Source organism: Ornithodoros turicata, chromosome 1 (genome assembly GCF_037126465.1).
Source record: "Ornithodoros turicata isolate Travis chromosome 1, ASM3712646v1, whole genome shotgun sequence".
In the NCBI taxonomy this organism is placed as follows: Eukaryota; Metazoa; Arthropoda; class Arachnida; order Ixodida; family Argasidae; genus Ornithodoros; species Ornithodoros turicata.
The window spans coordinates 60,001,581-60,016,855 of record NC_088201.1 but is presented as its reverse complement, the minus strand read 5'-3'; the positions used below and the strand labels follow the sequence as shown (position 1 = coordinate 60,016,855).

The 15,275-nt window shown below is 47.4% G+C and overlaps 1 protein-coding gene and 1 long non-coding RNA gene across 2 annotated transcripts in view; one reads left to right on the top strand and one right to left on the bottom strand.

The window, feature by feature from the left end:
- LOC135399272 (uncharacterized) overlaps positions 1–15,275 on the top strand; it is a 186,190-nt gene that overhangs the window by 82,702 nt on the left and 88,213 nt on the right. The window lies entirely within an intron of this gene.
- Positions 1–15,275, bottom strand: part of LOC135378442 (hemicentin-2-like) — a 73,588-nt gene that overhangs the window by 54,820 nt on the left and 3,493 nt on the right. The window contains exon 3 of the mRNA XM_064611484.1: positions 1,825–1,935. Within this exon, the coding sequence (XP_064467554.1) occupies positions 1,825–1,935 (111 nt within the window). The remainder of the gene's footprint in view (positions 1–1,824; positions 1,936–15,275) is intronic.

Sequence of the window (15,275 nt, the reverse complement as noted above, 5' to 3'; positions counted from 1 at the left end):
TTTCTTGCACCAATTATGTACTGCATAAGCGGTACAAAAATGGTGTACACCTACCGCTTTCAACAAATCAGGGGAGAAGCCGATGTAATTCGGGATGATGGTTGGCTAGAAGCGTCCTATGCGGTGAAGTTCATTTTTAAGAGTGCAGTTTCTTTCCGCCCAGGCAAAACGACCGTATGCTGCGGCAAACTTATTTCACATCGCGAATTGCAGCGCGTTGACCGTAACAGCATGTGTGATTTTGTTTAGAGGGCTTTGATCCAGTGTCGTCAAGGAAGACGCAAAAGCGTGGTCGAATAAAGGGAAAGAACGAACGTCTACACTCTTAGAAATGAACTTCACCGCATACCACACTCCTAGCCAACCATAATCTCGAATGATATCGTTATCTGCCCTGATTTGTTGAAAACGGGAGGCGTACGCCTTTTTTGTGACAATTATGAACAGCATAAGTGTCACAGAAAAGGTGTACCCCTTCCGTTCTCAACAAATCAGGGAAGATAACGATATCAATCGATATGATGGTTGGCGAGGAGCGTGCTATGCGGTGAAGTTCATTTTTAAGAGTGTACAGACGGGACGAATTTAACGGAACCAATATGGTGTCCCCATACTGCGCCCCCTGGAGTAGAACTCGAAGTTCTACATCAGTTGCAGTAGTTTGAGGCTATTCAGTGACTCTAACAGCGGGTAGAGCTATGCTCTATGGTGTATACGTATGGCAGATTTTGTCATTTGCTTCCCAGGGTACATGACGTAACTAAAGTAGAAACATGTCACATGCACAGAATAGGTAAGACGCAATGCGAATAAGCCTTGTGCAGAAAAATGTTAAATAGCCTAATAGTTGCTCCAGTTTAATGGCGGGCATAAAAAGTATCATTTCTCGAGCGACAATCATTGTACAGGTTCCTTTGTGTTTCCTGGGGAATAGGATCCTACTACGTATGTTTGCTGTGACAGTCGTTGGAAGCGCACGAACTTAAAGGGCAAAATTAAGTACAAGAATTTCTCTCCTCGTGGGATGAAGGATGTCATTACATTGTGAGCAACACAAAAGGAACAGTATCCATCCGTTATGTCGGTCATGATTTATATGCGCGAACGAAACCTCTATTTACCCTTTCCCTCTTCTCTCCTCCTCAAGAAGGGCGTCAGTGCGGTGCGGACTGTCATTGGTCTTTTCAAACGGCTTACCCAATTACCGCAGGAGATCGTTTGAGGGGACCAATTGGAGGCGCTGTGCATTGCCGCACACTTCTTGAGAAGGAGGGAAGGCGTAAACCGCATTTCTTCTATCGATCATAAATTACGAACGACGCAACGGATAAATCCCGTTCCCTTTGTATTGCTTGTCAAGGTAATGTTATCTTTTATTACCCGAGGGGAAATTTTTGCACTTTAGTTCCCCTTTAAGTATATTGAAAGCTATCACTATGAAGATCACGGTAGACAGGCTAAGGACCGTGCTGTATTACAAGTATATGACCGTAGCTGTTCGTGCGCCATTGAAACTTCTGTCATCATCATCATCATCATCATAACAGGCGGAGAGTCAGCGCGACATGTCCATGTTCCTGTTCCCAGCCAACTCGCTTTCGGTTAATACCTCAGGATACGTGATGGAGGCTAAGGAGCCGAGCACCATCACAACTAGTACGATCGCAACAGAGAATGGATGTCGTTGATATTCTGTTTTCTCAATCGTCAAATTTGTTCAGTCTACGTCGGCCGAAAGAGTTTACATTGTGATACGCGATAAATATTGCGATACAATCCCAGTATGTGCGTAAGAAATGTGCTCCAAGATCGTGCCAGGCTTACCTCCGGTAACGTGACAGTGTAGAATAAGAAGCGCTCCTTCGTTGTACGGTCCAACTGTTCCGTGTACTTCAGTCATATTCTCGTCCATAATCAAAGGTACGGAAGGTGGCACTGAAAAAAATATTGCATAGCTATATTAATAGCTTTATAATGTATTTGACGGGTAGTTATATTGTTTATTAACACCGGCCTCGGTGGATCATAGCATATGTCACTGTCTACTGACACCACTGTTGCGGGTTCGAACCCCGCCGAGGACGCCAGCAACTTGGCGTCAGGGTACGTTGCTTAGACACGCCGTCTTCCGGGAAGGACATTAAATACGGTGTGCCGAGTCTTCGGCGCACATTAAAGAACCATGATTAATCCACAGTCCGACCACTGTGGCGTTGCTCATCACGATATAGTTGTCTCCCGACGTGGAGCCACGAAGTATGACTATCGTCATTCATTAATACCTATATCTATCTTATTTGTTACTATAATTTATTTTTGAAAATTATATCCTCCATCTGTTCATATAGTATTGAGATGGGTGTGTGCAGGCAAAAGGTGAACAGAACAAGACGTTCATTTGGGACTGCGCAAACGTAATCAATACATACCGATATCGGGGGCTCACTAAATACATAGGATCGATACTGGTTGCTCTAGGCGTCTGGCGGCGACTGGCACCCGAACTGGGCATTAGGCGTATTTCCGAGCGTGTCGCCAGAATCACTTTTGTGTATTCCGTTTAATGAAGGTCAATGAAATCGGCGAAACACCCAATGTCATCGTATATTTGTTACTGCTGTAGGGGCACTAAACATGTATACAAGGCGCACTTGTACTCCTGGCGGCGGTTAAGCTATTGTACAAGATAGACCTAGTCAAGGCCTATCATCAGATGCCGGTGGAAGCTGAGCAATACCAAAAACTGCCATCACCACTCCGTTCGGACTGTTGGAGTATGTCAGAATGTGGTTACAAAATTCTGCGCAAATTTTCCAACGTTTTATCAACGAAGTGATCCGAGGACAGGACTTTGTCGTAGCCTACATTGAGCACCTGCTTGTCTTCAGCTCATTTCCCGAGCAGCACAAGCAACATCTACGACATCTATCTGGCCAACTCTAGGAAAACAGCCTTGTTGGCAATGCCAACAAATGCATTTTCGGATTGCCTGAGCTGGAATTCCTCGGTTATCATGTCTCTGCTGAAGGTATCCGTCCTCTGGATAACAAAGTCGAAGCCATCACGGGCATTCCGAAGCCAAACACTATTCGTCAGCACCGCCGATTTCTTGGCCTTTTCCATCGCCGTTTTGTATCCAACTGTGCAGACAACATTCGGCCTCTCAACCGACAAAGGCGTCAGCAGTTGTCCCATGGACAAGGTGCGCGGACACTGCTTTTGTAGCCATCAAGCAAGCACTGGCTGTGCCACCATGCTTATCCACCCGCGTCAGGATGCGCCCACCCGCCTCATGGTCGATGCATCAAGTCCTGCTGTGGGCGCTGTACTGCACCAGTGCATCAGTGATTCCTGGCATCCCGTGGTATTTTTCTCCCAACGTCTTAACGATTACTAGACCACATACAGCGTTTTCGGCAAGGAGCTTCTTACAATCTACGCGGCGGTCCGCCACTTTCACGAAGGTCTTACGTTTCACGCGCTAACCGACTACAAACCCCTTGTGTACGTACTCGTATTTTGGACCACTCGCAACGATTACCTTTCCTGTGAGATCCGCCACCACGCCTACATTTCGGAATCCACAGCGGATATCCGTCATGCATACCTGGTGTTGACAACAGTGCTGCGGGTGCCTTATCTCAGATGGACCACATCGCAGCCCCTTGTCCTATAAGCCTCGAGGACATCGCTGCGGCTCAAGCTGATGATCCCGAGATACGCGAACTCCAGGCCGCTCGGCGGGCTTCGCTTACACACCGACAGGTTCCCATGCCGACCACCACGACGTCTCTCATTTGCGACACTGGCGTGAATCGTCCGCTGGTTCCTAGAGCCCTGCGATGCTGCCCACAATATGACCCATTCGGGTGTGCGCACTTCCCAGATGCTTCTGGTGACTCGGTATGTTTGGCCAGGCATTCACAAAGGCATCGAACGGGTGAAAAATTGCGTCTCCTGCCAGCGCTTGAAGCTTGGGCGCCACACTAAGACCCCGCTCCAGTCCCCACACGCCCGATATGACCACGTCCAATGTTGTATAGTCGGGTCACTACACTCATCAAAAGTTTCAAGTCGATCCTGACGAGATGACCCCTTTGCCGACATTTCCGCACAAACCATTGCCGAAGCCTCCGGTATCACATGGGTATCAAGGTTCGGATCAAGATAATAAACGTATATCCGCCCCCCCTCCTCCCATCAACTATCACGAAAGACAGGGTCGACAGTTTCAGTGTGCCCTCTTCGCTGCCCCCTCGGTGGCATGAGCTGAGACCAGATGACGAAGAATAAACGTGCGTGCACGGGAGTTCTTCCCTGGTAGCCGCTCAGCACGGATTTCTCCTCATTAGTAGATTAGTAGCTTTGCCTGTATACTCACTTGTTACTCCTTCCTCACAACTTGGTTATCGCGCAATATTATTTAGCTGATATTGTGAGGAAGAAGATGGTTGGTTCAACCAGGCGCTGTAAGCGCGCGACATATTAAAACCTTCTTTTTGCCGTTTGCATTTGAGCATACGGAGCGTCTCAACCGGACTATTGCCGAAATGATCTCGATGTATGTCACGGCGGATCATCGAAACTGGGACGCCGTCCTTCCCTATGTTACTTACGCATACAACACCGCTCGTCAAGCAACCACTGGCTTCTCCCCTTACTATTTGCTCTACGGCTTTGAGTCGTCATCTCTCTTGGACTGCCTCCTCCCACGCTGTGTCGATGACAACCCGCTTGACCCACTCTCGGCGACGGCTGTTTGCAATGCCGAAGACGCACGACAACTGGCGCGCTTACGGACGTTGGCCTCTCAGCAACAGCAGGCCATCCGTTACAACAACTACAACGCACTACGTCGTCCTGTGTCTTACGCTGCTGGCGACCTCGTGTGGCTCTGGACGCCCACTCGTCGTGTTGGACGCTCGGAGAAGCTCCTCCCACGTTACACTGGCCCTCACCGAGTAGTTCGCCGCATTTCTGATGTTAATTATCAGATCGAGCCTTGTACCCCGCCGTCTACCCGACGGACTCCAGCTTTACAGACGGCTCACGTCATTCGCCTCAAGCCCTACACCGCCCGCCATGAGGACATGGCGGATGCTCCAGCGAAGGGGATATTGTGAGGAAGAAGCTGGTTGGTTCAACCAGCTGTAAGCGCGCTGTAAGCGCGCGACATATTAAAACCTTCTTTTTTGCCGTTTGCACCCAAGCTCACCGGCTGTACACTGTTAAACCAGTACCTTTTATTGTAACTTTTAGAAACATGTAACTTCTATATAGACGTAGATTTTGAGATTTCTTACAGGTTACACCACTGTAACGTATATTTAGAGGTTAAAAGCGACCAAAGTCATGTCTTTACAACACGAATAGAAGTTACATCTCGGAAAAAACAAAAACAGCTTGTTGTAACTTATAAATGTACCCTCTACTCCGACACTGTAACTTCTAAGCGAGATCTCCAACGATAATTTCTTTGTTAGTTTCTTATCGTTTGTTTTCCTTCTGTTTTTCAGCATAGTGCCGCGTTTCAGCCTCCCATTCGAGACGACAGTTGCGAATCTACGCTGTTATTTTTTATCTGTTTCAGCGTCATCTATACGTCGACTACATGTTATCAATGCTGTATGAACACCGATTATAAGTTCGCAGTCTGGGATACTGATAGTATCTTTCTTTCTAAAGGGTGGATTGACAATGCCGCGACCACCAAGATTTCCGATTTCGCTGCGTAGCCGAGCCTGGTCTAGGTCTATCCACACTGAGAGCGGTTTCCTTGAAACGCTTAACGCTCGTCGTCCGTCCGTTAACAAGTATAATCTGTTTTAATCAGTGGTTTTCCTCGCGTTTATCATAGTATCATCAGGAACAACGGAAAAGCTAGATGCCGCTAGCAAATAAGGATATTTTCGGTGTTCTCAGGGGAAAGTGTAGTGAGTGCGAAGATTGCAAAGAATATATATCCGAAAACGAACGTCACCACAGCAGCCCTAATTCACACACTTCATACACTGGGTAAGTGCACATTTTGTGCTGGGTACGTGCGTTATTTTGATAGCAAGAGCTCTTAGCGCATGTTTGTTGTGATTATGGCAAGCGTTTTGCGGTCCTGCATATAAACGCCACTTACACTTGCTACTTTTCTGCTCTCACTTGGTCGCCAAGTCAATACACGGGCGTGCATTTTGCGAGCTGCGGATATATGCATCGAGATATATAATTCGCAGCTTCCTACTTGTTGTATTCTTACGATATTCTAAGACTCAATCGCGGAGTGAACGCCTTCCAGCATTTATGCTGCTTTGTACCTTGTGCTTTGTACGGATTTGAATGGTCCCGTAAATGTTACTCTCATTGCCCAAACTTTTGTTCCCAGGATCCCACATGCAGATTCACATACCGTCACCAGCGCAATGCAGTACCTCACAAACTCGTCCCAGAGCGCCTCCAACGCTGATAACGCAGTAATGTAGTGTCTCCTGCGTTACTGTACACTCATATTCCTCAAGGTTGTGTGCGTTTTATGTAATACTGTATAGCCATCTGCGCTCGCCTCTGCAACACGAATGTGGAATAAATTTTTTTCTGCTGCAATTCTCCATTTCGTTGGTCTGTTCAGCTTAGCAAACATAGGTCAGTTGTTTTGACTTGCTGGCTTCCTCGCACTTTTATGCATTGCTTCTCACTTAGAAGATACGTAGTTCTTTTTTCCACATACATGGTAAAGCGACCATGGTTTCTCCTCACATCAGAATCGCACTTGTGCACAATGTGTCACCTCTCGACAGACTTCTGTTTTTGTAATATACATATGTTCAAGATATCCTTTTCTGCTGGTTCATTTTGGTACCTTGGTGTGTTCTGTAAATGGTCTGTCCATATCCCACGCACAGGGTGTTCGTTTTTATTCGCATCACACCAGGGCTCATTTGACAGGTGGGTTATGTTAATTTTCGCAAATTAACCCATCCGTAGTTACAAACATTTTCGACATTTCCTGACGCATGTATTTGTAACTACGGATCGATTAATTTGCAAAAATTCACATAACACACCTGCCAAATGAGCGCTACTCTGTTGCGAATAAAAATGAACATCCTATATAAAAAGCCGCACGTTGGCGTAACCTTTACGGGCAGGTGCTGGATTGAAGGCCGTAACCTCTAATTAGTGGGTTTCCTTGTAACTTTTATAAAAGGTACTGCTCAGAGGGTACCTGGTAGCTTCTGAAATAGAGGGTAAAATATTGCGATTTTTTACCCTTTACTAAAGGGTACCGAGTTAAGAGTGTACTCGTCCTTCCACAACCTAACAATATTAATTTAATAGTAGTAACTGATACTAATACTATACTAGGCTAACAGAATGATTATAGTCGTCCGGAAAATGATTACTGATGCTTGTGTTCGGAAGCGCGAGAGTATTGTGCGTTGTATATGGCTAAAAAATTCTAATCGGTGACTTTAAAGTGCCCCCGTTTCTCGCGTTGAACATTTCTGTGTGCTCCTAAGTTCGGCTTGCGTGGGTTTGTTTGTCATCAGCATGCGTATAAGTCCGAGTGTGCCGTTAATGCATGGTCATGACTTCTGAAGGAGTGATAGAGATATCGCCTCGAGTAGCTTAGTGAGGAATGACAGGGACACCATTTATATGTACACCGTTTATATCACTCGGCCACTGTAGTCTAAGAGCAGAACTTCACCGCATGACGTGCTCAAACGTCGCTCTGAATGACGTCGTTATCTCCCTCTTGATTCCTGGAAGCCTACGCCTTTTTGTGATGTTTTGCATTTGTGTTGTAATGGGAATGTTGTTCCTCCGCATGAGTCCTGACCGGCGATGATGGAATGTCCCAGCAGGAAGATGTGCGTGGCCTCACGCTAAGACGGTGCCGGTAGAACTGGCTGGCAGACGCAGTGGCGCGCGGCAGCTGAGACACATCTTCATCGTTGTCGGAGGGCTGCAACATCACTCGCCCCCCCCCCTCCTCCTCAGACGTGGAGTGGCGGTAATCTTAGAGAGTTTTAGTGTATCGCACGCTGTCGCCTGTGCCTGCGTAAAGGATAGCGTTGATGGTTCTACGCACGCCCATAACAGAAAGAGAGCTTTGCGCAGTACACAGAACGACCAACGCTATCGCTTACGTACGCAAAGGCGGTAGCGTACGATGCACTAAAACTCCCAATGAAGACAACCGCGTCGTAACCGCAGGAAGGGAGAAAGGACGACCGAGGACGGACAGCACGACAGTCATTGGCGACACGTCACAATGTGCTTGGCGGTGCTTGAAGATGATGAAATGGGCGACGAATGTAAGGAGGCGCTGTCGAGGCGGTCTGGGTTGCCGCGACCGGCACGGGAGCGAAAGCTCGGACAGTCCCAGGTGTGAATGAGTGCGTAACGAGTGCCAAGACGCCGGCTGAAGAAATAAGTCGTGCCATGGCGTCGGCTGCCGCAACGTACCGCAACCGGTAGGCGATCTAGAAGCTCTAACGTTGCGGCCGGCAGCGAGGAGAGTTGAGCCTTGTGGCCGAGCAGGTCTGGTGCGCAGAATGTGACGTTAAAGAAACAGCGAAGTCTCCTGGGTGCCAGAGTGGTGTGCTTCGCAATACGTCATCAATAGCACATCGGTGGTCTTGCCGAGTTCAGGAAGCAGTCGAAAATGTGAACAGCTCGAGGCGTGTGAATGAGCCGGTTCGAAGGAGTCGAGTCACAGTTGGATGGTCGGGTCGTTGCGCGGGCGTAGGGTGTCGTTGGGTTGGGAGGCTCCCATGCGATGCTCGGCAGCATGCCGTCGAAGCTCTTGCAAAATTTGGGATGGTTGAGGGCCGAATTACGGCGCACATGGTGTTCGTTGTTCGTGTCACCAAACGTATATACAGGGGATGTTGTCCACATGTTGGGATGTCCACATGAGTCCTGACCGACGATGACGGAATGTCCCAGCGGGCAGATGTGCGTGACCTCACGCTAGGACGGTAGAACTGGCTGGCAGGCGCAGTGGCGCACGGTAGCTGAGACACATCTTCATTGTTGTACACGGGGTGCAACAGTGTAAAACTAAATGGTCACAGAAAAGCATACGACCTGCTCTCTTCTCAATTACGAAGTCACAAGGGCATCATTCTGTGCAGCAGTTGGCGTTGACCGTGTTTGGTGAAGCTCTGTTCCTTCTGTTGGCTTACCTGAAGTTCTCTCTTGCCTGTTGTTTCGTTACAAAAATGTGACAAACTGCAGCATCGAACATACGTTTCGCCACAAAAGCGAGAATTAAAAAAATAATAAAAAATAATGCGATATATGTCTTTCTGCCAACACGAATTACCGTATCGACGTATTCCTTCTGAAGAGCCAATATTGCTTCACGTACTCTTTTACGGCACAAATTTGTCACCCAAAATTTGTTCACTGAAGCAATTTACTTTCCCAGTAAGTACGATAAAAAAAAAGTAACGAAAGTAGAAAAAGAAAACGAGTCGTTCTCAAAAATCACTCCGTTTTCGGAAATGTCCCATTCCCACCCCGGCTTCACCCCCTTCCCAAATTCTCTCTCACACACACACACTCGCTTTCAGAGGAGGACATATTGACGCCACCGATAACAAACGAGCGGGGCCACCCATAAACCGAGACACAAAGATAAATGCACGCACACACGGTCTCTCCCGAGCACAAAAGAAAAGGGTGGAGTCCAGGAGGGTAAATTACCGGAGCATTCATTTCGAAAGCCCCCCTCCCCCCCCTACGCAACGCCCCCACCCCCACTTCGTTCCTCTCTGTACGCCGTGATGTAGACCTGGCTATATTTATTGGACACGGCAGCCGATTGCGGCGGCTCTGTTGGCGCGTGGAGAATCTTCGCTGCAAATTGGAACCGGCAGAAAGCGCCTTCTGGGAAAGCGATTTTTCCTCGTTTTGTCAATCCGCGTCGTTAGAGTCGCCAAGGTATTACAGAGCGTGTCCTTCCGCTATATTGGGGCGACCTGCGTGACGTTATCCTTCAAAGGTAACAGGGGCGACCTAAGCTGCCCGATCGGTCAGAAACTACGTGTAGTCAGGACGGATTGTGGCCTTCCCTGTCGGAAAGGATAGAGAGGAAATCAGGCTGGAATGTGCGGTGGGGCTTGTGGTATTACACTGCGAATTTGCCGTGCGTTGTCTTTCGATATGTGGGAAACATAAGAGTGTCGGCTGCGACGTGCGGTGTGAAAAAAGCATCGGTGGTATGAGTGCGATGATGTAGTAATGTGGCAGAGATCGCATGGTCGCATGGGACTGATAAGAAAATATGAGTTCGACATCCGTGGGTGCCGCCAGGATTTTTTCCAGTGAATGTTTGGCATTCTGGCAGAATTTTTGTGCCCGCAACTACATTGTCTTGGTTCAGAAACCCTGCGTTTCTGGTAGCCAGGGGAGGGGCAGCGACCCCCCCCCCACCCCGGTGAAGGCGCCCATGTCGACAGCTGAGACACAAGATAGTTAGCGCTTTAGCAGACCATTGGTAACGTCAATGTGATGCTATTGTACCTACCGGAACCGATCGCAGCGTTGTGTGACCTAGAATTTCATCCGCTGATTGTTTGCGGAAGATATATCCTTCTTCAACCATACGTTATCAACGGTTTCCTAAAACTCTCTAGTGATTCGAAGACAGGAGGTGAGTACCACAAGGGGGAGTACATAGCCCTAGCCTTTTCAATATTGTCATGACTGGACTGATACCTCTACTCCCCCAGGGTGTGAAGATCACTGTGTACGCGGACGATGTGTGTATCTGGGCCAGGGGACGATATGCCAGCCGAATCAAGAACACTTTGGAATATGCCATGGAATCAATCACAACATTTTTCAAAGAGAGCGCTATAGACCTTTCCCCCAAAAAAAAAACTGTTCATAGCCTTCACCCGGAAAAAACTCAAGGACTTGAGCTTAACAGTATGGGGTGAGGCAATCAAGAGAACATCCAGCCGCAGGTTCTCAGAAATCGTCCTACACAGACACCTATGGTGGACACAAGGGATTCAAAAACTCCAGCAGAAGACCACAACCTATACCAACATTGTCAAGATTATGGCCGGTGTAAGGTGGGGACACACGAGCATGATCAAGAACTTTCATCCTGCACTGGTACGCCAATCACTGGCACATAGCATGCCACACCTACAAAATATCACTGCTCATCAGGATAGACAACTGGATGCAATCCTAGGAAGGAGCCTTAGGATTTGCCTTGGAGTGCCAAGAACAACCAGAACGTCCCTTGTTCTCGCGCAGAAGCACAGCAGCCTCTTGCGGTCGTACTAGGAGCCGAGCTGGGAAGACATCTTGTTCGACTCATCACACGGCACTCAGATCACGAGCTCACCAAAAAAGTGGCAAGTTGGCACAAGAGGACCACAGCACGGACCTTAAAGCAACTACTGAGAAGTCTCCCAAAGAAAAGGATACACACCATGAAGCAAAACCGACCTCATTGGCTCTGGCACGAACCTAGAGTACACGTGACCATTTCAGGAATCAATAAGAAGGCTGACACAAACTCATCAGTGCTCCGAACCTTGGCCCTGACACATCTACAAGAAAAGTTTCCAGCCAAGAAATGATATATACTGAATGGTTCCTCGGAGGCAAAATTTGGTAAAATTTGAATTCAAAATTTGGCAAAATTTGGTTCCTCGGAGGCTCCGAGGCAAAATTTGCAAGTGCTTTTGTTGTCGAAGACGTCAGGAAAGGATACCGGCTCTCCCATGGCACATCATCGACTATGACCGAATTGCATGGTATCTTCAAAGCCATATTCCATATCAGAAAATCTACATCAAAAGAATGGATTATCTGCAGCGTCTCCTTGTCCTCCCTCCACATGATCAGTCTAGGGAGTGGCACGCACCTCGTATACAAAATCCTTACTACTGTCACCGACGTCAACTAAGCAAGACGCAGCGTAGCCTCTCAGTGGGTTCCGTCCCACTGTGGAATCCAAGAGAACGAGGCTGCGGACGAAACACCCAGAGAAGCGCCCTCCAAGAGAACCCTCAGTGGAATTCCTCTTACAAAAGCTGACGCCAAATCATATATCCGACAACGGACAGCACAACGATCGGTACACCAGTGGAAAAGGAACCTCAGACTGTCCGACTACCTATCCCACATCGATCCAGAACTAAATGGTATCCTCCCTAGAAATCAAAATAGGTCTATCCGAGCAGCGGTCCACAGAATTCGCATGGGACAAATCTACACTTAGGCGACTCTTTACCGAATGAGGAGATCGGCATCGCCACTATGCGCAACATGTAAGAGACGGGAAGATACGCTCCACGTGATCATCCCATGGCCAGCCTTCAAACAGCGCCGAGAAAGACTGAAAGCTGCCTTAAAGGGGGCACTAAAATGCAAAAACAAGTTGACTTGAAATTACGTTAGACGCTCTGTTAATTTCATACTTGTTATCGTAATTCAAAACTTTGATTCCGTTACGGAGCTACAATCGAAATTATACTGGACTCTTTCTTGCTTCGGCGCTAAGCAGTGAACGTCGTCTCAGCTCGTGCATCGGTGTTTTTAGCCCATGCTGCGCGCAGTGCCGTGTATGCCAAAGGGAGTCTGGCCATTAATGGGACCTGCCTATACCTGAGGCTCCACCCACTTTTTGAGGTATCTAGCTAATCACAGGTCGAAATACAGTTGTCTATTGTTACATCCATCCATTACTTATACCTCACCCTTATTTACTGGGCGCTACCATTTTGGAGAAAATTGATGGATTTGGATTGAAACGGATATCACTGGTGACAGACCAAAACGACGGATTTTGCGCCCACTTTTATCAAAGCCATCTGCACGGAGAGAGGCATGTTGGGAAGGCTCAGAATTGCAGAAATGCTTGCTGACAGAAGTGATTGGCCTGGATGGCGGTACAACCGCTTCTTCGTAGCAGACGACAGCCGGTATGAAGTTTTATATCACGTAATGTAAGTACATTGAATCAAAAAGGAGCAAAGATGTATGTATAAATAAAATGCAATTATATAATGCAAAATCCTACGTATAAGGGTCGTCCTTCTTGCTATTTTCCTGGTATCACGATCTTAACTAGGCCTAACGTTAGCGACGAAACATCCCATTTTCACGTAAATAATGATGGCGGAGCGAAAGTTGAAGCTGACTTTGCACATGCGTACATGAGGATATATACTCACAGTATGAAATTAAAGTAGTCTGTAAAAATTTTTTGTCACGAAATCTCCGCTTCGCTGTTCCCAGCACCATCCTCCATCTTGGAAAAAATTTGGTGTCATGGCAGCCCCCATGGAAAACGGTAACCAATGAAATGCGCCCAAGTTTGATTGACAGGTCGAGCCTCTTTTTTAGGCTCCTCCTAATGGCCAGACTCCCTTTGGCATACACGGCAGTGGCTGCGCGTGCACGCACGTGCCACGCTATGAAGCGGTCTCTGTGAAAAACATAGTGCGCGTTGCGATGCGGACTGGCGTCGCTGTCCAAAGGATGTGAAGATAAATGTTGTCAGTGGAACATTCACGAGAACTGTTGTGGGCTACAATTCAGTGAATCTGTATTCAAAAATCTAGGAGTGCGCATCATGCCGCGCATAGTATACGGAATACTACGATCGGGCCCGTTCCAAATCTACACGGCCACGATAGCTATGCGCGCGCTTCTCCTGCTGTCTCATTGGATTCCGCCAATCTTTGCCTCCGGGGAATCCCATCCGTTGCCGTCAAAGACGGCTTTGTTTTCATTGCGTTTTTCTCCAAAACGGTAGCGCTGTGTGAACTAATTGTGCTTGCACTACACTAAATGAAACACGGACTTTCATTTTAGAGCAAGTTGTTTTTGCATTTTAGTGCCCCTTTAAGCAAGCTCGACTCGCGCCCCTTCAGCTTTTGTAAGCTGCTAGGTAAATGGCCCTTCTCTAAATTGCAAAAGAAAGCGGAGAAAGCCCTCTTCGTTTTCTTAGAGAGAGCGGCAGAGCAGACGGCTTCTAAACCTGGACTCAAATACATGAAACCTAAAACCAAAAGTGTCACGTGTCATTCACTCATGCTAAAGACTTTCCTGTGGATAACACCACCTATACCACATACAAGCAATAGAGCTGCAGGCAACACCACATAGCTCCAGCAAACACCCAGTTAAGAGAAGTTGCTTCTCGACATAAAACCGCGAATTATATATGTTACGCCCCCACACGGATTTCAAGTAAACAGTTATGCCATCTCTTTGCATCCAACAACTTCTGTCTAATTACTTCTCCATCGCCGTCAGCGACACTCTGATTTTATGCCAGCGCAAAAAAAAAACGTCTTGACCGTGAAACGGAGACAACTTGGGCCAGCCATCGTGGTCATCGCAACGGTCGAGGCATCTCGTTTTTCAGGGCATCACGAATTCCGATTAGCGCTCACAATTTCTGCATTTATCGGGGTTTTCACATTGTTTTCGTATCATTGAGCTCGTTCATACGCGGGTATGAAAAGGAAACCAATATGATCTTTCTGCGCAATTTTGATGTTTATGAAGATATTGATACGAAATCAAATATGAATAAAACTGAGTAAAAACGATAACGATGCGCACGAGGCTCCTTCGGCTACATCGTTATCCTTTTTACTCAGTTCCGGCATGCTTTCCGGATTTTCAACTGGGGCAGACGAGGACCAGCATCGCTGAGACGAGGTGGGAGCGAACAATAGGTGTGCAGTTGTGCATGAGACATCATTCTTCCTGCTATAGACTCGTTCCACGGGTCATCCAGTGTCCTTTTGCCGATTTCTATGGGGCATTCGTGAGATCTACCTGTTCTCTCTGTAGTGAGGCAAGAGACCAAGTTGTGCAGAGTATTGAACCGCTGTACTTTTCCATAAAGTACATCGTCTGGCTGCACATTCCTCTGTCTATTGACACGGTCGTGGTTTTACGCGGGGCTTGGTATAGCGAAACCTAGAAAACAGCGAAATGCGTCTTTCGCGTCCAGCTTGTCACTCTAAGAAAAAAAAAATGTAATGAGTAAAATGTGTAGTAAGTGCAGCTTCTATTCCCCTAGAGTGCAATTACTCCCCATTTTAGTTCCCTAACCCCGAAATTTACTCCTCTGGGCTTCAAAGAGTCAGCGAGCTTCGCAAGCGGTCTCCTGAATGCAACAGGCTACGTAAATATATGTTCTTCCTGAATTTGATGGAATAAGGCTTATAATTTGACTAACTTTGAAATTTTCCATATACACAGAGCAGAAAATAGCGGGTCTTTCTTGC